This window comes from Myxocyprinus asiaticus, chromosome 38 (assembly GCF_019703515.2).
Source record: "Myxocyprinus asiaticus isolate MX2 ecotype Aquarium Trade chromosome 38, UBuf_Myxa_2, whole genome shotgun sequence".
Taxonomy (NCBI): Eukaryota; Metazoa; Chordata; class Actinopteri; order Cypriniformes; family Catostomidae; genus Myxocyprinus; species Myxocyprinus asiaticus.
This window is the reverse complement of record NC_059381.1, coordinates 25,626,810-25,650,700: the sequence shown is the minus strand read 5'-3', so window position 1 is coordinate 25,650,700 and position 23,891 is coordinate 25,626,810. Positions and strand designations below refer to the sequence as shown.

Below are 23,891 nucleotides of genomic sequence, written 5' to 3'. Positions count from 1 at the left end.
TCTTGGGCACTCACAACCCACAATTCTTTGCTTCAACGGAAATGTATATATAAAAAAAAAAAAAAAAAATGAAGTCATTTTGCCCGTAAATATGATGTTCAAACGCAAGGAATGTTAATTTCCAAGTTGAAGTACCTCAGTAGATGGGTGCAGAGTATATAACATTAATATATAATTAAAATAAAGTATTAGACTAAAAGTACCCCTGTAAAAATCTATTTTCTTTTCTCTTTACATCTTTATAACTCTCCTAAAATGTACCTCATACATTCCCTTCTAGAGGGACTTTGTTCCCTTCTCACTCAAAGCGCTCACGCTTGTTAAAGCGTGGCATGCTGTCATAGCAACCATGATACATTCCGTTTCCGTTTGTCCTACGAAGGCCGTCTCGTTTAAAGGAGGACGCTCAATATACTGCACCCTTCAAAGGACGCGCCCTACCTAGCACGCAGCCTTCGAAACGAGACGCAGTCAGTGTTGAGGCGTCGAGAGGACATGCGTACCAATCAGAGCGCTCGTTTCACGGCCAGCTAATGAAGAGCGCGCTTCTTATCGCGCCTGCAACTCTCACGGCCGCCATGATGATTGTTTGCCATCAGTAAGAAGAGCAGCGGATTAGAAACAAAGGAAACGCGCACTCGTCTTTGTGAACTGGTATGATCTTACAGGTAAAACGAAAACGTGTTCGGGGCATTTTCCACTCTGTTTGAAGGTATATAAACGAGTGAGTGCGTTTTCCTTACGATTACGTCGTCGGTCTAGTTTTGTAAATGCATAATCGCGTGCTAGCCAGTTAGCTATTTGATCAAAAAATGATTTATAGATTACTGTGTCATAATTGTTTTTATTATCTGTAGTTTTGCGTGCATACGCCGAAAAACTGAAAGATTATGGAAAGCATCAGTCACGCAGTCTCGAATGCTGAGGTCTATTTATTTTGTTATTATGTAAGCAGCCTGCTGTGCCTGTGGGGAAGCTAAATATGCTAATAATAATGTAATAATTATTTTTAAAACCCCATAGCTTGATTTTGGGGGTTCCATGCGATTGGTGTCACTCAAATGAAACCGTAGAGTGAAATGTTCAACATTTAGACTAGCGATTCCCTTCAGTAAACGGTTATCTCACATTTTAGGGAGTATAAGCAAACTAGTTCACTTCAGTAGTTAGACAGCAGATCTGCAAACACATATAACGACCTAAAGCTAAATTATTCCCTAACTACTTGCGCGTAATTTGCTCAGTAAGACTCCGAGGAACCTGGATCACACAGCTAGTAGTCCAAGCGCTGTAACGTGGCTCTGAAATAAACACGAGGTGGTTTTGTTTGGGTTGCATTGCACTGTGATTACGAAAGAGCAGAAATGACCCGCGTCTGGCCTGTTGGTTGATTAGTTGGCGATTAATTGCTTGCATTTGTGTAATGGAAACATAGTGGCACTGTACGTTTTAGCTGATGGCTGCAGGGATTTCAGCTGCACCTTTTGTTTCTTGGAACTGTAATATGAATGCCAGTCGATTTGGCAAGCGCTTTAGGTGATACCAATTTTAAAGAGCCAACTTTTTATTTTACCGTAACAGACTAAATTGTAGTCTTTACAGACATTACATTAAACTTTCAAGTTTGTTTCAGGAGAGTCGCGTGTTTCCTAAATTGTTGCCAGCTGCACGCGCTAGTAAAAAGGCACGTCAAGAGCCACGCCGCTATGTGAAAGATTAGTACTAGTCGCTTTCTCAAACTTAGCTCAACGTTTTCGTCTTATACCGTGCCGTGTTTTCGAGTGCTAACATATTGTAGTTACAGTTTCGAAATCTTACTTGTAGTTCGTCTTTTGTGCGCGGAGTTGTTTTATGCTAATCTGTGAAACGTAGTGCTGTTGAGCAGCTCGCGAGTGTACACTTGTCATGGGCATAATGGAAAAGTTCCCTCAGCTATTGATCCTGGAATTTCACTCTGCACTGATCCCCATTCCTGCTCCCATGCACATGTGTCTGCTTCCATTGGCTTATTATTAGGCCTCGCACCTTGTCTCTCAATTCTGTTTAGCTTATATTTTTACTAATTACTCAGAACTTTGAAGTCCCGTCAAGACCCTAAGCAGTTTTATTTATAGAAAGGGCATATCAAGTGGCATTAATTTACAGTAATAGTGTTTAGTAGTGAAAGTGATCATTGATGTGTTTCAGTATTACAGGGATGCCCAAGGAAAAATATGATCCACCTGACCCGAGGCGGATGTACACTATAATGTCCAGTGAGGAGGCAGCCAATGGAAAGAAGTCCTATTGGGCTGAGCTGGAGATTGTTGGTATGTTGGGGTTCTCAAAGGGTGTTTCTTGTTTTGGTAAAGTCGGCATAAAATCAAAGTTGACCCTCTTTTAAAAAGTCACTTCTGGTCTAATTTTGCATTAATCTTATTCCACAATTAATCCGTGCATGTTATTCCAAAGAAAAATGTTTGTCATCTTTCCTTAAAGGAATTTTCTGTGTTCAATACAAGTTAAGCTCAGTCGACAACATTTCTGATTTAATATTGATTACTACAAAAATGTATTTCGTCGACTCCTTTTAAAAAAAAAAAAAAAAAAAAAAAAAGCAAAAAATCTGGGTTCAAGTGAGGCACTTACAATGGAAGTGAAGGGGGCCAATCCATAAACATAAAAATACTAATAGTTTTAATAATATATATACACAAGATGTAACAATGTGAGTGTTAACATGATTTTAGTGTGATATTCACTTACTAACTAGGGATGTGTGCTACGACTAATTTGACTGTCATTTAAATGGAAGTTTTGTAACCGACTAGTCTAAAGAGAAACCAACCTACAGAAAACAGTAAAAAAAAGTTTTTATGCGACCCATTTAAAATACTTAATCTATTCCAAATCCGATGCTAAATTCCACTGAAAAGGGGCATTTATCTGCGATGAGCTCTCCTTGAATTATGATCATTGTACATTAAATATAGAACGTGACACTCATTCACCTTTAGCGAATACAGGTTTATTTATTGAAAACAATTGAATGAATAGTGCAGGATCAATGGAACAACCATTAAAAGCCTGTTCTAAATGGAAATCACAAAGTAAAAGTTACTTAACATAGTAAAACAGTCAGGACATTGTTGAAAATAATTAACAGGTAGACTAAGCCAAATCTATGAAAGAGAAAAAAAATGCTCTGAAAAATTGCGCGTATTTCAGGACGTGCAGTCATGCATTAACCGTTGATCTAATATGACAGCTGTTCGGTAAAGAACGTCAACCAATAACAGTTACGATGGAAAAATAAAATAAAAATAGCTATAGGATTGAAAAAAATAGGCCTGTGATGTAGCCTACAATAAACCTAATGTATTCTAAACATGACGTGCACACAGAATAAAATATAGTTTAACCCATTCAGCAGTCGGCACCTTGTTGAAAATAGCCTTCTTAATCAGCAGATTAAAAAATGGCATACCTAGCCTAAAACAGTTATTTTCTAGGCTGCTTACTCAAAAGCATAATTTTTTTGATGAGTAAAATTAACCCGTCGACATGGTCTGGTGAAAGACGGGATTTGACTCGCCTGAGGCGTCTGTCCTGCGCTTGAAAAAGCCTGAACAGCGGAAAAATAACATCCAAGCATGCACAGATTTAAAGAAGACTCAAATGTGAAAACATCCTTAGGGACTTTCAAACATTTGAAAAGCCGATTCCTGCGTTGAAGTGATTTCATAACTACTTTGCTGAGTTTGCTTGTCTAGTGAGAGGACATTTTCCTGCTTGTGCCGCGCGAGAGAGGGAAGAAGCATGCACAGCCTGAGGTGAAATTAAACTGTATCTGCTCCAGATATCCTCTTTTTATTTTTATTTTTTTTAATAACATTTGTATTATTAATTCTATTTAAAATATGTAACATTAATATGACAGTAATTTAAGTGCAGCCTCTGTAAAAATATAAAGCCAAATGTAAATGTGTAAAAATTATGATCAGTTTAATGGGGGGAAATATTAACCGACTAGTAATTCCAGTGTAGACTAGCAGCATCCGAACCGTTTAGTCGACTAGTCTCGCACATCCCTATTACTAACCTTTTCTGTGTACAGTTATAGCCAATTTTACAACTTATCGTCATGGCAACAAACACTAAAAACGACTGTAAAAAAAATTGATAAACAACTTCACAGCTCAAATAATACATGAGTTTTAACAGAAGAATTAATGTAAGTGCTTTAATAACATTTTAAGCTTCACATTTCTACCTTTTTAAACCCTCCAAAAATTGGCCCCATTCACTTCCATTGTAAGTGCCTCACTGTAACCTCCATTTTTGCTTTTTTTTTTTTTTAAAGAAAAGGATGGACGAGTCAACTTGTGGTAATCAACATTATGCCACAAGTTATGTCGATTGACCTTGTATTGAACCAGGAGTATTCCTTAAAAATATGTAATAACTTGCTCAGCCTTTGAAACAATCAAGCCTTATTGGCTGCTGTTACCTAGCCTGGAAATGAATGGTAACCAACAGCCAAATGGCTATTTAGGCATTGTTTTAGGCTACTGTTGTAGGTAATGCAGTCTCTCTAAAATCTTACCAATTGTTAACACAAGTTTAATGTGTTAATGTAATGGTTACAGCAATACTAGCAATTTAAAAAACAAAAACAAAGCACTACCACTGTATCCACATGTATCCACATCAAGATGCTCTCAGAGATTAAAATGACCATAAGTCTCCACATCCTAGTCAAAAAACTCCCTCAAATATGGATGCAGTGGTATTTAAGGAAGCGACTAGTCCTCCATAATTTTCAACATTCATGAAATATACAGTTGAAGTCAGAAGTTTACTTACACCTTAGCCAAATACATTTAAACTTAGTTTTTCACAATTCCTGACATTTAATCATAGAAAACATTCCCTATCTTAGGTCAGTTAGGATCACTAAGAATGTGAAATGTCAGAATAATCGTAGAGAGAATTATTTATTTCAGCTTTTATTTCTTTCATCACATTCCCAGTTGGTCAAAAGTTTACATACACTTTGTTAGTATTTGGTAGCATTGCCTTTAAATTGTTTAACTTGGTTCAAGCGTTTCGGGTAGCCTTCCACAAGCTTCTCACAATAAGTTGCTGGAATTGTGGCCCATTCCTTCAGACAGAACTGGTGTAACTGATTCAGGTTTGTAGGCACACACTTTTTCAGTTCTGCCCACTAATTTTCTATCAGATTGAGGTCAGGGCTTTGTGATGGCCACTCCAGTACCTTGACTTTGTTGTCCTTAAGCCATTTTGCCACAACTTTGGAGGTATGCTTGGGGTCATTGTCCATTTGGAAGACCCATTTTCGACCAAGCTTTAACTTCCTGGCTGATGTCTTGAGATGTTGCTTCAATATCCATATAATTTTCCTTCATGATGCCATCTATTTTGTGAAGTGCACCAGTCCCTCCTGCAGCATCATGTTGTGGGGGTGCTTTGCTGCCACACCCATGCTTCATGGTTGGGATGGTGCTCTTCGGTTTGCAAGCCTCACCCTTTTTCCTCCAACATAACGATGGTCATTATGGCCAAACAGTTCAATTTGTTTCATCAGACCAGAGGACATTTCTCCAAAAAGGATGATCTTTTGCCCCATGTGCACTTGCAAACTGTAGTCTGGCTTAATGGCGGTTTTGGAGCAGTGGCTTCTTCCTTGCTGAGCAGCTTTTCAGGTCATGTCGATATAGGACTCATTTTACTGTGGATATAGATACTTGTCTACCTGTTTCTTCCAGCATCTTCACAAGGTCCTTTGCCGTTGTTCTTGGATTGATTTGCACTTTTCACACCAAACTACGTTCATCTCTAGGAGACTGAATGCGTCTCTTTCCTGAGCGGTATGATGGCTGCATGGTCCCATGGTGTTTATTCTTGAGTACTATTGTTTGTGCAGATGAACGTGGTAACTTCAGGTGTTTGGAAATTGTTCCTAAGGATGAACTAGACTTTTGGAGGTCCACAATTTTTTTTTTCTTAGGTCTTGGCTGATTTTGTTTTGATTTTCCCATAATGTCAAGAGGCACTGAGTTTGAAGTTAGGCCTTAAAATACATCTACAGGTACACCTCCAATTGATGCCAATTAGCCTATCAGAAGCTAACTGCCTAAAGGCTTGACATCATTTTCTGGAATTTTATAAGCTGCTTAAAGGCACTGTTAACTTAAGTGTATGTAAACTTCTGACCTACTGGAATTGTGAATTGTCAATTAAAAGTGAAACAATCTGTCTGTAAACAATTGTTGGATAAATTACTCATGTCATGCACAATGTAGAGGTCCTAAACGACTTGCCAAAACTATAGTTTGCTAATATTAAATCTGTGGAGTGGTTAAATGAGTTTGAATGATTTCAGTCTAATTGTATGTTAACTTCTGACTTCAGCTGTACGTAAATATAAAAAGATGACATATGTCATATTTTGGAACTAAAATGGGTTTGTTAATGGCATTTCATGTTGATGTAAATAAAAGACAGATACTAAGTACTAGAAGCACTTAAGGTATATAAATAAGTTTAAATCTATAATTTAGATCTAAATGATAAAACATATAAATAGAACTCCATTATTGTAATTTTATGTCACTTTGCAGGTAAAGTGAGGAGTTTGAGTACAGCATTATGGTCCCTCACCCACCTCACTGCTCTTCATATCAGTGATAACTCTCTCTCACGAATCCCACCCGACATTGCCAAACTACACAACTTGGTGTACCTGGACCTCTCCTCCAATAAGATCAGGAGCCTGCCTGCCGAACTAGGCAACATGGTATCTCTCAGGTGAGCAGCTAATGCACTCTTCATTTGCACAATGTAAATTGCATGACTTAAGACATAAAGATCGTTGTTAGGTAGATGGAAGGCCATTGTGTTAGCTTGCAGAGACTTTTAACCCCTCTGAGCATTGCTAATTAAGATCCACCTTCTTCAGAGGTCTTAAGTTTGTCTCCAGGGGCCGGTTGCATATTTGGGTGACAGTGCTTTACTCTGAATCAATTTAATTTGTCACAGTTTAAATATGTTACCACTTCTGCTAGTGTGATTACTGCTGCTCTGTATGGTTATAAATCATGTTCTGAGTATTAAGCAGCTTTGAAAGTGGTTGGAATTTCATCCAACACTCAATGCACCAGGCTGCATATTAGGTTTTGTGTAGTATGGAGGCTGAACCAAATTGGCTTTGCTGTACCATTTGGCCTTTCATGTAATACTTGTTAAATGTGGAAAACACACTGTTTGCTCTCACCCTTTGTGCTTTTTGCTGTATGATCATCACATTATGGCATGCAAATTTTGTCTATTTCTGTTTCACAGGGAACTGCTTTTAAATAACAACCAGTTACGAGTTCTGCCTTTTGAGCTTGGAAAACTCTTTCAGTTACAAACATTGGGTCTGAAAGGTACTACTTCCTTTTTGAAACCTATACAACTTCAACTTCAGCTCTGTTATGTGCAGGCAGAGATGTAATCAGATGACATTTTCTATGCTAATTTTGGGGGGAATTTTTTCTGGAGTAGATTTAAACATGGTAAAATTTCCTAAACTGAGCTGAGAATAGTGTAGCTGAAAGCAAAATCAAATTAGTAAAAATATTTTATAAATACAATTGCAAGGGCCAGGGAATGTGTAGAAGTTTTTGAACGAGGGGTGTTCGTACCATGACGATCATGCAGTATATTTGTTTAGCTGCTCAAATTCTAAATGCATTTAAAGGTGCACTCAGTAAAATGTGTTCATCTTGCACTGACACCTAGTGAGAACTTCTAAAAACATTCATTGTAAATGTGATTTTACTGATTGCACCTTTAATCTTTTAAGACTAAAATTGCATGCATCATAGTGCATTCTAATTAGATGAAAGGTCTGATTCACAAAAGAGCAATAGTGTTGTCCCCTGCGATATTACACTGTTCTGATGCTTGCTGCCATGACATTTTCAATCCTCATGTTTGGCTCTGTTTTCTAGGAAACCCTCTTGCACAAGAAATCTTAAACCTCTACCAAGAGCCTGATGGGACACGTCGGCTCCTCAACTACCTGCTGGACAATCTCGCAGGCACAAAACGTGGTGAGTCGAGCCTCATACAGCTGCCCTGAATGGCTTCTATTCTCATGCATGCTCTTTAGAACCAGTTCGATTCATGCAATTGGATGAGTCATGACATTGTTTTGTATGATTGAACAATTTTTCTGAATTTCTGTGGGGATAATTGCTTGCTTTCTATTGACACTTGCTCTCTATTGAAAGATTAATTCACTTGAGTGTTTGATTTTTCTTTTTTTTTTGCCTCCCTTTCCATAGTATCTATAGAACAGCCACCACCTCGCTCGTGGATACCACTGCAGGAGCCAGAAAGGACACGGCCAGCAGGTGTGACACTTTAAGATTGTTACACAAACTGAACAAAACACCAGTCACTCTTTCAATGTACTTTTCCTTTGCAGTTGTGATGCACTGTACAGGGCTCAACCATAAGGATTTTGTGATGGCCCCGCCAGAGAAAATATTTTATTTTTAGCAACATTTTCAAATCAAATCACTTTTATTGTCAACCATATACACAAGTGCAATAGTGGGTGAAAGTCTGGGGTGCAGTTCCGAGCAACATAGCAGTGATGACAATAAACAGATTTACACATCACAATTTACATATCTAATATACACATAATTATGTATAAATATTTGTGTAACACAATATACAAATAGTAATATACAATACACACAATATAGAATATTTCAATATTTTGAAATATAAGTAATTAAATGTTGTTTTATTTATAAAAATGACCCAATTTACAATTGTTATTAGGTTTAATCAGTAGTAGCTGGCAATTATATAGCTGTGAATTCGTAAACAGACTTTTGCTGAAAAATGATAGCAAACAGAAATGTCATAATTTTCAATCCATTTAACTGATTTTATTTTCCCCAAGACTATCACACATCATTCTTGAAGTTTGACAACCTCTTCAGTTAAGTGACTTTACATTGGTGATTTAAATCGGCAGACTTCTTGTTAAACAGAAAACCAAATGTTACGTCAAGGCATAACAGTGCATGTTCATGATCAATGAACCAGTCCCTCCAAGATTTTATGCAAATTCAGCTACTTTCCACATATGCAATTTAGTATAATTTTTGCAATTTTTCGGCATTAACCAAGTCTGTAATCCAATCACTTTTTCTCCTTTTTTCTGCCATTGTATCATCTCTAAAGTAACAGATGGTGCATCTCAATCAGCTCCCTGTGTTGTAAATCAGTATATCGTGAACACCAATTCGGGCATTGGCAAGGGTGTTCATCCACTGAACATTGGGACACTTATGACTCAGATCACCTGCGACATGATTGAGCTCGCACATTAAAACACAGCTTGTATTAATCAACAACATCACTGCATCAGTGACACTTGTGCATTTTCTTTGTAGATATTTAAAGTGTTATTATGAAAGATACATTTAAATAAAGAAATAAAAATAAGTATTTTTAACCTTCTAACAACTCTAATATTTAAAAGATTGTTTCCCATTCATGGTAATTATGGATGAAAGACATGACAAACATCTCTTTAAAAGAGAAAATAAGGCTTTGACATCATATAATGTATTTACTCGTGCTCGTCTGAAGTCAGATGACTGCAGTCAGGCAATGTAGTCGTGACATCACTAATATTGAATCCTCATTTGTGTTTTTAGTTTATAGTTTCATTGTTAAAATAGAAAACCTACCTGCCTTACGCCGATCAGCCACAACATTAAAACCACCTGCCTAATAATGTGTAGGTCCCCCTTGTGCCGCCAAAACAGCTCTGACCCGTCGAGACATGGACTACGCAAGACCTATGAAGTTGTCCTGTGGTATCTGGCACCAAGATGTTAGCAGCAGATCCTTTAAGTCCTTTAAGTTGCAAGGTGGGGAATTTGAAGGCCAAGTCAACACCTTGAACTCTGTCATGTTCCTCAAACCATTCCTGATCAATTTTTGCAGTGTGGCAGGGCGTATTATCCTGCTGAAAGAGGCCACTGCCATCAGGGATTATCGTTGCCATGAAGGGGTGTACGTGGTCTGCAACAATCTTTAGATAGGTGGTACGTGTCCAAGTAACATCCACATGAATGCCAGGACCCAAGGTTTCCTGGCAGAACATTGCCCAGAGCATCACACTGCTTCCGCCGGCTTGCCTTCTTCCCATAGTGCATCCTAATGCCGTCTCTTCCCCAGGTGAACGACACACACCCGGCCGTCCACAGTATCATAAAGAAAATGTGATTTCATCAGACCAAACCACCTTCTTCCATTGCTCCATGGTCCAGTTCTGACACTCGCATGCCATTGTAGGCACTTTCGGCAGTGGACAGGGGTCAGTATTGGCACTCTGATCGGTCTGCGGCTATGCAGCCCCATACACAGCAAGCTGCGATGCACTGTGTTTTCTGACACCTTTCTATCATGGCCAGCATTAAGCTTTTCAGCAATTTGTGCTACTGAGCTCTTCTGTGGGATCAGACCAGATGGGCTAACCTTCACTCCCCACATGCATCAATGAGTCTTGGGCGTCCATGACCCTGTTGCCGGGGTACCGGTTGTCCTTCATTGGACCACATTAATAGGTACTAACCACTGCATACCCAGAACACCCCACAATACCTGCTGTTTTGGAGATGTTCTGACCCAGTCGTCTAGCCATCACAATTTGGCCCTTGTCAAAGTCACTCAGATCCATTTTTCCTGCTTCCAACACATGAAATTCAAGAACTGACTGTTCACTTGCTGCCTAATATATCCAACCCCTTGACAGGTGCAATTGTAACGAGATAATAAATGTTATTCACTTCACCTGTCATAATGTTGTAGCTGATCAGTGTAAGTTTACTTGCATTGTCTGAGGCAGAAAGTTGAGCCCTGCTTTAGAAAAATTAATTTTCTTTGAAAGAAATATCCTCCAACCACAGCCTTGAGACAAATATCGAGACCTCCTTTGATATGCCCTTTAGGTTACATCCTGAGTATTTTGGAGAGAGAACCTTACTGAAATCTGTCTACTTTTCTCCCTTCAATCCTTAGCACTGTTCTCTGTAATGTGCTACAACGTGCTGTGTGACAAGTATGCCACACGTCAGCTCTATGGCTACTGTCCCTCTTGGGCCCTCAACTGGGAATACAGGAAGAAGTCCATCATGCAGGAGATCCTCAGCTGCAGTGCAGACATCATCAGCTTACAGGTCTGTCAGCCGCACTTGCAGAAGTATTATATATATCTGTTGTCGTCGGGCAAAGTCATCAGTCTTGGACAGTCTAGTTTGGCATGCTTGCCAACAGCCAATTAATTGCCTTTACAATGGATTTTAGGATCTTAAGGATTTAGAAGAAAAGATGGACAGACAGACAAAACCAATGTCATTTGCAAAGAATGCCAGTACGAATTCAAATACTCTGGAAATACGACAAACTTGTCAGGACACCTGAAAAGGGAGCTGCTATGGGTAATGTGAGAGACCCCCTCGCCTGTTATTTTGTTGTGAATGTCCCAATGTGGAGACTGGATTTGCAATTTTCAGAGAGCTAAATCAAACTGTCAAATTAGATTTGGTTGCATTTGTGAGTTAATAGAAATAAAGCTGTGTAAAATAGGCACATAATATAATTTCATATCGATTGCAGGCCCCTGAATCGAAATCGCATTGAGGCAGACTGAGTTATCGGCAAACATCGGATCGCTGGTTAAAGAATTGATGTAAGATTGTGTTGTGATAACTTGTGATTTTCACCCCTGGTCTGAAAGGACACAAACTGTTGACTCAACACTCAGTCGTGACAAGCTAAAAGCCCCAATATACTTCTCCAGAAGTTCTTCATTTAGGGGTAAGAAGAAGTTTGAAAAAAACAGAGCAACGGTATGCTGTTTGCGAACATTTAGACACCAGCCATACCACTGTGGCAGGTGTTTAGAAGTACATTTAAATATGAGGACACTCCGTAAAACCAGTGAATTTATGCCTCATTCTATGAGTGTAATTCACATGAGGTCATGTGATGATTTAAAGTAATATATATATGCAGTAAAAAAAAAAAAATTGTCTTGTTTACTTTCTAAATTCATGGAGCTATTGAGCTAACAATGTGCTATATGCGGCCATAATATGTGCTTGTTACACTATTGTAAATTATGACACTGATACTATTGCTAAGATGGGTGTATAAAAGTGTTAATACAACGGATACAGACAAAAGAATAAGATAGCTTGCTATGAGCAGATGTGTGATGCCACATAAGTGAATGGGCATTTGAGAGTATTTGAGTAGATTTTATTCCTTTTGTAGACCAATAAAATAAAACAAATTGCATTACATGGTCTTGGAAAATGTCTCTACATGAGCGATCGTACAGATGTAGGTAAATTTGCACCAGCTCACTAATGACTCTTGCTTGCCGGTGTGTTCATGTTGACTGATCTTGACTGACTGCACAATGTGAACAAAGTAGGTGGAGCTCCAGGTCACACCTACAGATGATGTGGACCAATGGCAGTAAGAAGGTGTTTAGCAGCATTTAGAAGTTTTCCTTAAAAGTTAGCCCTGGTGGAGTTTTACGAACCACTGGAACAAACTCAAACAACAACTTTTTGGCCAGATTTTGTTCTAAATTAATTCACACCTATTCGTTCTTCGATTTCGTATGAAGGAAATATCACATTTTTGCACCCGGATTAACTCTACTTAATTCTGCTTTAAAGGCTATTATTTGTCATGTTTTTAACAGGAAGTGGAGACCGAGCAGTACTACAACTACTTCCTGGTGGAGCTGAAGGAACATGGTTACGAAGGATTCTTCAGCCCTAAGTCCCGAGCCAGGACTATGTCTGAGTCTGACCGCAAACATGTGGACGGCTGTGCGGTCTTCTACAAAACAGAGAAGTGAGTACAGTAACTGCCGACATTTACTTGCTATAAGACCCGCAGGAATCCTTTCAGAATGGCAAAAACCACCACAATTGTGCCAGCATGCCGGATTTTCAGGTAGCCTTTCGGACCTCACTGTTTGTGTGTTGAGCAGGTTCAGTCTGGTGCAGAAACACACAGTGGAGTTTAATCAGCTTGCAATGGCAAACTCAGAGGGCTCGGAGGCCATGTTGAACAGGGTGATGACCAAGGACAACATCGGAGTTGCCGTACTACTAGAGCTACGGAAAGAGATGATGGAGCAGTCTGGTCTGTTTCTTTTCTGGCTTTTTTTTTTTCTTTTTTTTTTTTTTCACATTTATATTGGTGACTTAAAACTAATTGCATTTTGTGAAGGATAGTTACCCACATGAAAAGGCACTGCCCACGTAATGACACTTTCAAAATGCTGTTTTGGTGATTAAGATTTAACATGCTTCTGTGATAAAGTACTTTATTTCTGTCACATTCAGGTTTTTGTTCAACAAATAACATTAAAAGGTCCTTTCCCCATCACTTGATCACTTGCACAGAATTGCTGTGTGTGTTTGTGGTATGTGTGTCAGTGTAATGAGCCCAGACACATCGCAAAGATCCTGCCCTACACAAACCAGTGTTAAAACTCTCACAGAGCTAAATAAAATGTCAGAATTTTGTCAAATTGGTAAATGGGTTAATCACATTAAAGAGAAATTTATGCGTTAAACATTTTAAATGAATTGCATGCGTTAACCCGTTCATTTTGACTGCACTAAAATCAATATAAAATGTGCTAAAAGATGTTAGTCTTTCCTTACTGTGATGGGATGGCCAAGACATGGAGGCTATAAGAGTCCAGAGTGCAGTTTACTGTGCAACCATAATCTCAATAACCCAAAACAAATACGATTTGGTGCATAATGCAGGAATTTAATTATAAATGAGGCAAGCCCAAAATACACCAGGGACAATAATTTATAATGTATTATATTATACACACAAAATGAACTTTTTCAAAAAAACAAAAATTAATGAACAGTAGATCATCAGTGTTGGCATGTCATAAATGTCTGGTATAAACTAAGAGAGAAATAACCAAATGACTTCAGAAGGGGACTCACCGACGGTTAATTTACAGTTATGATTTCCTGAGACAGTAACTCCAATTCAAACTGCTAACTCGCTACCGAGTTCAAAAGTGTTTTGTGAATCTTTTTTGGCAGATTCATTAGACCTAGTTCAAAAGAGTTATTTGCCCACGATTGGACATCATGGCTCGCGCTGTTTGTTGTTGCATGCAGCAAGTTCATCTCAACAGAAAGGGTGAAAAGCAGTGGAAAACACACGGGTGCATGCTGTAATATGTGATTTCATAACTCTCAAGATGATATCTTGCGAAACTGCATATGAATGCACAAAGTGTTCCCGATTGACGCCAATGGCGACTAGATTTTAAATTGTCACAGTTGTTTAGTTGCAGTCTGGAGCCCTGTTACAGCAACAAGATAACAAGGAACTAATGTTAGAAAAGAAAAAATTGAATTCCCATGCAGTCAGAAGTTTGCATACACCTTAGCCAAATACATTTAAACTCAGTTTTTCACAATTCCTGACATTTAATCGTAGAAAACATTCCCTGTCTTAGGTCAGTAAGGATCACTACTTAATTTTAAGAATGTGAAATGTCAGAATAATGGCAGAGAGAAAGATTTATTTCAACTTTTATTTCTTTCATCACATTCCCAGTGGGTCAGAAGTTTACATACACTTTGTTAGTATTTGGTAGTGAAAAATATTTTAATATTGTGTTCTGCTGTTTTCCAGGTCACATGGGACTGTTTGGTAAGAAAGCTCTCACTCTGAGAATTACAGACTGTCAAGTCCCACTATCAGATCTCAAACCCGTACTGAATATGTATACAAGTGCATCTCAAAAAATTAGAATATCGTGGAAAAGTTCATTTTTATTTTTTCTTCCATAATTTAATTCAAAAAGTGGAACTTTCATATATTCTACATTCATTACACATAGTGAAATATTGCAAGCCTTTTGTTTTAATGTTGATGATTACGGCTTACAGCTCATGGAAATCAAAAATCCAGTATCTCAAAATATTAGAATAAAGAATTTATAATACAGAAATGTCGACCTTCTGTGCCACCAACATGTGTTTTTTGTCAGACACCACTGTCTATAAAACACATTTTACTGGAATGTCCTTTTAATGCCTCTAGGCAACGTTTCTTTTTTTCTTTTTGTGGATGTTTTCAAAAATGTCTCGCCAGGGAAAATTTTACATTTATCATTTTGAAATGAAAGGTCTTATATAATGTTCATTGTGTATATTACTGTATTATATACTATATTGTGTATATTACCTTTTAAAACTACCTTGATCTTGCCATGAAAATAGCCAGTGATGCTGATATGGCAATAAAAATAAATAAATATTTGGTAGCATTGCCTTTAAATTGTTTAACTTGGGTAAACATTTTGGGTAGCCTTCCACAAGCTTCTCACAAGTTGCTGGAATTTTGGCCCATTCCTCCAGACAGAACTGGTGTAACGGAGTCAGGTTTGTAGGCCTCCTTGCTCGTACACGCTTTCAGTTCTGTGGATTGAGGTCAGGGCTTTGTGATGGCCACTTCAATATCTTGACATTGTTCATAAGCCATTTTGCCACAACATTGGAGGTATGCTTGGGGTCATTGTCCATTTGGAATACCCATTTGCGACCGAGCTTTAAATTCCTGGCTGATGTCTTGAGATGTTTCTTCAATATATCCACATAATTTTCCTTCCTCATGATGCCATCTATTTTGTGAAGTGCACCAGTCCCTCCTTCAGCAAAGCACCCCCATAAAATGATGCTGCCACCCCCATGCGTCATGGTTGGGTTGGTGTTCTTTGGCTTGCAAGCCTGAACCTTTTTCCTCCAAACATAACGATGGTCATTTTGTTTAATCAGAGCTGAGAACATTTCTCCAAAAAGTAAGATCTTTGTCCCCATGTGCACTTGCAAACTGTAGTCTGGCTTTTTTATGGCAGTTTTGGGTCAGTGGCTTCTTCCTTGCTGAGCAGCCTTTCAGGTTATATCGATATAGGACTCGTTTTGCTGTGGATATAGATACTTGTCTACCTGTTTCCTCCATCATCTTCACAAGGTCCTTTGCTGTAGTTCTGGGATTGATTTGCACTTTTCACACCAATGAAGACAGAATGAGTCTCCTTCCTCTGAGGTATGGTGGCTGCGTGGTCCCATGGCATTTATACTTTCGTACTATTGTCCGTTCAGATGAACGCGGAACCTTCAGGCATTTGGAAATTGCTCCCAAGGATGAACCAGACTTGTGGAGGTCCTCAAATTTTTTTTTCCTGAGGTTTTGGCTGATTTCTTTTGTTTTTCCCATGATGTCAAGCAAAGAGGCACTGAGTTTGAAGGTAGGCCTTAAAATAAATCCACAGATACACCTCCAATTTATTCCAATTAGCTTATCAGAAGCTAATTGCCTAAAGGCTTGACATAATTTTCTGGGATTTTCTAAGCTGCTTAAAGGAACAGTTCACTAAGTACATGCAAACTTCTGACCCACTGGAATTGTGATATAGTCAATTAAAAGTGAAACTATCTGTCAGTAAACAATTGTTGGAAAAATTACTCATGTCATGCACAAAGTAGATGTCCTAAACAACTTGCCAAAACTATATTTTGCTAATATGTGGATTGGTTAAAAAATGAGTTTTAATGACTTAAATCTTAAGCATATGTAAACTTCTGACTTCAACTGTGTGTGTAGTTCAGAGTAGTATTGTGATTTCATATAGATTATTTTTTTTAGGCCCACATACTTCATGTTTGGTTTGCCACTAGGAGGAGTCCCTCAAGTCTTTTAGCTGTCCTGTTGTGAGCTATCTTATCTAAGTGATTGTTTTGCTCTTTCTGCTCCACAGCTTGGAAGCCACTGCATGGGATGGAGAAACAGCTCCTCCTGGTGGCCAATGCTCATATGCACTGGGACCCTGAGTACTCAGATGTGAAGCTAGTACAGACCATGATGTTCCTCTCTGAGGTGAAGAACATCGTGGACAAGGCCACTCGCAGTCTCAAGCTGTCCTCTATCTCTGGAGAAACCAATGCCATCCCTCTCGTCCTGTGTGCTGACCTCAACTCTTTACCTGACTCGGGTGTGTATGTGTGTACCAAAAAGTTTAAAGATACCTTGTTTTTACCTTTTTGCTTGATTCCTGATTGGGATTTTCATGCGTGCACAGGTGTGGTGGAGTACCTAAGCACAGGTGGTGTGGACAGCACCCACAAGGACTTCAAAGAACTGCGATATATTGACAGCTTGACCAACTTCAACTGCAACGGCAAGAACGGCACCTCCAGCACCCGGATCACACATGGATTCAAACTGAAGAGTGCTTATGAGAACAGCCTGATGCCTTACACCAACTACACCTTTGAATTTAAGGTTAGATGGTCTCTCATACTATGTATTTTTCAGCCTTCTGTGCATATACTCAGTGACACAACGGGATGTTCCCTACTCGCATTCAGGGGAATACATGATTAAGACCAAACTGCTAATGTTATCAAGTAGTTTCAAAATGTTTTTAATGTAAAAAGTAAATAGATTTTACCTTTTTTAACAAATAGCATAAAATTCCATGCGAGGACTTTAAATGCTGCCTTCACTTACTAACGGAATTATCCAATGAGTTTCCTACTTGGAAGTTGTCCGTGAATGCCCTCTCAATTCATAATTACGGCTGGGATACTCCGATCATTTTGATACCTAAATTTCCAAGTTTGGAGGTGCCATAAAATTACAATATGGTAGAGGAGAATACGGTTTCTTTAGGGAATGATGGGTTTTACTTATTTTTCTAAATGCAGCTACCTTATTGCTTGATGTTTCAGTCATAAACATTTGCGTATATCAGTAACCATTTGATGCAGATCGTAATATTTTATTTTTCTCTGCAAATATTTGACAAAATCCTTTATCGTCAGCAAACTGACTAACTTTTACTATCAATAAGAATTCCCCAAGAACAGCGTTTGGTTTGTCATAATTTTAGTCTTTTGACAAATGTCCGTTTAAAATATATTAGTTTTTCGTCATGTTTTTTTTGGGGGGGGGGGCACATTTTCTGATACATTGCGATCTTCATTTAAATGATTGTGAAATCGATTCTCAAATCCCAAGATCGATCTTGTACTCTATGAGCATCCTTCCACTTCAATGAGAGGAAATCACTCATGTGCAAACAAATTTAGCACTATGCAGCTAAAATGTATTTATTTGGTAACTGGCTGGTAAATGTTTACATTTCTCTCACCAGTAATTGTGTAGTATAGTGGTGGAGAATTCAGCAGCAAGATTTTCACTGCGTGTTGAGGGTAAAAGTTGTTCCATGTAATGTGTGCATGTCCAAAGACAAGATTCACGTGACCCATTTGTCATTGAATAATGTTTCTTTTAATCTGTTCTCTACTGTCAGTTGTTGATCAAACAAATTGTACTGATGGCACAGATGAAAGTGATTTGAGTCCTCTCTCTTTAAAATGCGCTCATCTACAGATGCTCTTTACAAAAATGCTGATGTAAATACTTGTGCATATAGGTTAAATTAAGCAATTAAACAAATGTAACAAAATAATATGAAATAAAATAATATTTATTGATTGAATACATGGATTTGTTCATTTTTAAAAAGTCAAAATGTGACATTAAAAAAAACTTAAAGTATAATTAGTCAAATTAATATATTCTTAATGTACCTAGTTAGAAGGTCCCCTGTATAATTAACAGCATTAGCTGGGAGTGAATTTCATATGTAAGCACAAGGGACATTATAACTGAAATATTCCAGTATGATTTGATATCAAATCAAGAGCTTGTGAAATCGAATCGGGAAATCTGTATCAATACCCAGCCCTATTATTTTTAATTTTATTCAGTTTTACTCTGACAAAAACGGCATGTCATTTTAGTCAACGAAAAAAACATCTATAGTTATTTTATGGCAAAATTACAAATGTGTGTCGAGCTGTAACAGGCCAAACTTTAATAAAATTTGAATTTGTTTTTTTTGAAAAAATGTATAAACATTTTTTTTTTAATGTTTCAAACATGTAAATGATAAGCCACATACAAATAAACACATGCTTTTTGCTATGAAAACCTGAACTTCTGAAATAGTTATGTTATGATTAGTGCATAACTTGTTCACCTGTTCACTTGCTTCATTGTCTGCGCTGATATGTTACAGATATGTTGTGGGTATAGTGATTAATCTCATGTATAAATAGGATGCTTTTTAGTGAGACAATTAACTTGTTTAAAGCGGTTCCTTTTGCCTGTGTTCAATGTGTTCAACTCATGCAGCTGAAGCAGGATAGAAATCCCCAACATTTTGGATTGTTGAATATTAGATGAATCCATATTTTATAAATAGATGTTTCTCTACATGTTTTTTCTGATGTTTCTATCTTGCTCTGCACGTCATATTTTCATCAACCATTTGCTTTAATAAAATATTTTAATTATCATGATGCGTCTTTTTCGTCTCTTCGTTATCAACTAAATCAGAAAGCCCTTCGTCAACTAACGCTTTTGTCAGTGATTTCTTTGACGAGATTACACTGCAGAAAGAAAATTCTGGTGGCACATGAAGGCTGTATAAGTAACGAATCGTTGCTTAATGTTTTAAGGCAGATTCTTGAAAACGGATGGTTTGGAAAGCTGAATTATTTCTGCCACTCAGAATTATAAAAAATGTTGCTGCTAAGGACTGAAACGGAGATGCCATTAAAATCGACATTGCACTCCTACAACTGGCCAGATCAAAAGTGAATAAGATCACTGATACTCGGGATGTTGCGTATTGCCTTATCTTCAGCAAAATCACCACATATTCTAAATATTCCATACATCACCCAGCCCTAGTCAGAATGCCTCCATCTTGAAGTCTTAAACCATTGATGGCACAATTGTAATATTGTTTTTCCTTTTATAGGGCATCATTGACTACATCTTCTACTCTCAACCTTTGCTCAACGTGCTGGGCGTACTGGGTCCACTGGACCACCACTGGCTCCATGAGAACAATATCTCTGGCTGCCCCCATCCCCACATCCCATCTGATCACTTTTCCCTGTTTGCACAAATGGAGCTACTCCTGCCCTACCCACCTGCTGTCAACGGCATCCATCTGCCTGTTCGCAGGTAGTTCTCAGAGCCAGCAGGTGGAGCTCCAGCCCGTGCCTCGTTTTGCTTTGGCATGAGAGAGAACGAGGCAGGAGCTGTTATGTATAAATCTGAATCCATTAAGAGAAGGGGTATGGCAAACTTTTATTCCCATGGATTTTAACCGAAGCAGACATCAATGTCAGTTTTATCTATACTACATCCTAAATTTTGTTTTGTTTCCTTTTGGTTTTCCCCTTCCGTTTTTTGGTTGAAATTGTTCATTTTCAAACTGTATAATGCACCCAAGGGCCCTGAGTGATCATGTGAGTTTTACCTTGAGACAAAGTCAAAGCTTTTTTATAAATATATGGCAATATCTTTGAAATACATGCAGGGAGTCCAGATCAAGCAAGTTATCATGAAATTAATCCTTTGGTTCATGCTATTTATGAGACCAGTTAGGAGTGAGCAGCTGCATTTGGAAAAAAAAAGTATTTCACCAGCTCGGCTCAAGTCCCTTAATATAAGGGCTTTTAATGTATAAAGAGAGCAGGTCAAACTCTCATACTTGCACTCAGTGATGCTGTGGCCTCTCTACAGGCGTTATGCCTCACCCTCTAGCTGAACACACACATTGGACCAGGACTATCTCAACGGATGTCTCCATAGGATGCCAGTCGTACCATGTGCAATTGATAGTTTTATTTGTATTAATTATTTTAAGAAAGCAACATTTCAGTTAGCCAATAAATGGCCCACTTATGAAGTTGTCAAGCTTCATGTACCATAGTGCCCTCACTGAGCTGTGGTGCCCACACATCTGGTGTGTACAGCAGAGAGAAGTAAAGAGAAATAACCTGGAATGGGCAGATGTGTTTGTGGCAGTGACTGTAGCTTTTGTACCTGGAGTGCTGTTCCCAAACCTGTTGAGTTTGCTAGAAGATCATGTTAAGACACAGAAGTAAGGGTGGAATATGCAAGCACAGGCGAAGACAAGCACATCCAACTCATAAATGGATCAATTAACCCCTCAATGTGGCCAGTAGATTTCTCACCCAATGAAGACTAGTTAGATGCTTATTTTGTTTTTGTTCTTTTTTTTTTTTTTTCCTCTCTACATGATTGTATACAAGCAACATAAGTCCTTATCTACTGCATTTGTTTCTTTTTGTAAGTACACAGTTTAGATTTGAATGAAAATGATTGTATTGTAAATGAAAGCAAAATTTTTATCCGTTTTAGATGATCATCCTGATGAACATTCAAAAGACCAGCGTGTTTAAGATCTTTTTTTTTTTTTTCAGGTTTCTGCTGTGTAAAATTGCACTTGTCAAGGTTTTCCCCAATGTACCAGTTTATATTTTTCTTATATCCTTCTTTTTTGTTTTTTTTTATTTCTTTTTTTTTTATATATATTGTTCCACTGAGGCAGATATCTGGTGATGTGGTCCTGTTACTTGCATTGATGTTCAAGAACACGTAACATTGCGCCTCACTGATTCTTTTTTTTTTTTTTTTTTTTTTTTTTTTTTTTTTTTTTAAAAAGCGTACCGCCAGTGCTATCAGTGAACACCTGAAACGCCTCAGTCTCTCTACATGTTCACCGTCCTCCAATATCCTCATTTCCGTTCGTTGGTTTTGTGTGTGTGCTATCAAACATGATAATTTTGGGTCTCAAAAAAATCGAGACGTGAATATCTTTGTCCCTTTTAGTTGCTTTGCTATCTGCTCTTGTTAGGCCTGTTTCTTTAACCTGATTTTTACCATTTTGTGTAATCCATTCATGCCATGGTCAATCCCTCAATCCTCCCGTTTATCTCTCTTTACTGCCACTTCCTCTCGACTCAGGCAATTCACTTTAACTGTATATTTTCCTAACTTCTCTACTTGTTTGGTTCTCACTCTCTTTCACTTTTGCTCGACCACTGTTATCTCATCTTGTGTTGTGCCATCCGTTGCATTCTGCCACAAGGCCAGGTGTAAAGCTTAATTTACTACTGTAAAGCCTGCTCTGACCTAATGAAACAAACATGGTGGCGAGTTCGTCTGTTTGTTCTCTTTGTAAACGCAAGAGGTCTAATTTTTAATTTCATCTACAATAGCAGCTGCTGTCAACATGCGTGCTCGCAAAGCAAATATGTGTTTTCCCCCTCCCTGTTGAATATGTCATGTTTTAAAAATTGAATGGATTGACAAGCACTTCTTGTAGATAACTGGTGCAGCTACTCATTGCTTTTTTTATTTTTTTTATTTTTATGAAAACCTACTTTTGCCTTGAGGCAAAGGTCAATTTTAATTACTTTTATCAAGCAAGAGTAAATGGGTGAACTGGGGAGGACCATCTTAATGTTCTCCTTTTTATTCCTCACATCTAAGTCTATGAATTTTGTTTTGTCTTCTGGTTGTTTTTAATTGAAAGCAACTGGTTATATTGGATTGATGGTGTTGTAGTAAAAAGATTTTGTAAAGTGTGAATAAATAATGTATCATGTTTCCTATCTCTGACATGATTTGTGTTGATGTGTGTTATGATTATCTAATTGTTTTTGGTTTGTTTATTTTTGGTCATTTTTATTTTGTAATACTCAAAACCAAATTTTTTGTAATGATGTTGGCACACTGAATTATAGATTTATATTGTTGCTAACCTTCACTTCAAGATACTTTTAAGAAAAAAAAAAATACATCAAAGAGAAATAAAGAGCTGTCATTTGTCACCAAACAAGATTTTCTTCAACTTTGACCCTAAGCTTTGTGGCATTTCACCTGGTTGGAGAGCCAGTTTAGTTGCTTACAAATGTGTTTGGTTTGTGGGATGCATAGCGGACAATTCCTTATCCTGTTTTTCCTACTTTCTTAGGTGTTTTCTTGTCTCCAGAAGAAAGTAAGGTTTTGGGTTGGAGAGAGTCGTTCATATTAGTGTTCTTGTTTGTGCACTCTCTCTGTCTTTGACTCATTGCTCTCTGAAAGCCAGTCACTTTTAATAAATAAATTGTGCATGTTTATATATTGTTGCCATTGCCATATTGTTTAGGGATCTTTTTAATTTCCTTTGGGTCAAAGACAATGCTGTCAGGTGGTGTCTTGTGCACGACAAGCAAAAATAGCATAATGCTAATCATGTCAATGTACTCAACTTGGCAATAATGACTTTCACTACTGTTGTTTTGTTTTTTCCCCATTTCAAAATGACTGGGCAGATATTTCTGGTGTTTACCATTAGAGAATGTTCTTTCATTTCCTTTTTCTGTTTCATAGGCAACTTTTCTCTGTCAGTAGGGGTAGTAGTTCAATGTTCAGGATTGTGGTTGAATCAGCTGAGAGTCATTAAGTATTTAGGTAATGACACTCACTATATGATGCACTGGACCAAACCTGTTTACCATTTAAGGAATACCAGCATAACACTTGCACAATGTTTTAAAAAGAATGTTGCATATATATATATATATATATATATATATATATATATATATATATATATATTAGAAAAGAATATAGATATAAAAAAAAATCAAATAATGGCAGCTGTTTTTAATTAAATATAAAAGCGTTGGGGGATAAAAGCCTAATGGTAAACAAGGCACTTTGGATTTCACTGTTTCTCCAGTTCTCTGAGTAGTGATGTGTTTATAACAGGGTCTGCTTGTTTCCTTTACACCTATGTATTTTTTCCTACTCATGGTTAAATAAATTCTATATCTGTTTCAGCCTTTGTATTTTGTTTTTATTATGATAAT

The 23,891-nt window shown here is 37.8% G+C and overlaps 1 protein-coding gene across 2 annotated transcripts; it reads left to right on the top strand.

Moving 5' to 3' along the window:
- The first annotated feature begins 487 nt into the window (after positions 1–487).
- cnot6a (CCR4-NOT transcription complex, subunit 6a) lies at positions 488–23,861 on the top strand. Of its 2 annotated transcripts, none has more exons than XM_051678425.1 (12): positions 488–668; positions 2,196–2,309; positions 6,624–6,810; positions 7,345–7,430; positions 7,998–8,099; positions 8,334–8,402; positions 11,098–11,255; positions 12,794–12,948; positions 13,088–13,242; positions 16,904–17,137; positions 17,225–17,427; positions 19,979–23,861. In XM_051678425.1, the coding sequence occupies exons 2-12, from the start codon at positions 2,198–2,200 to the stop codon at positions 20,189–20,191; spliced, it is 1,674 nt and encodes a 557-aa protein (XP_051534385.1). In that variant the 5' UTR covers positions 488–668; positions 2,196–2,197; the 3' UTR covers positions 20,192–23,861. The 2 variants fall into 2 exon arrangements, with proteins under 2 accessions (XP_051534385.1, XP_051534384.1); XM_051678424.1 differs by having other exon boundaries at positions 2,188–2,309.
- The last annotated feature ends 30 nt before the right edge of the window (positions 23,862–23,891 follow it).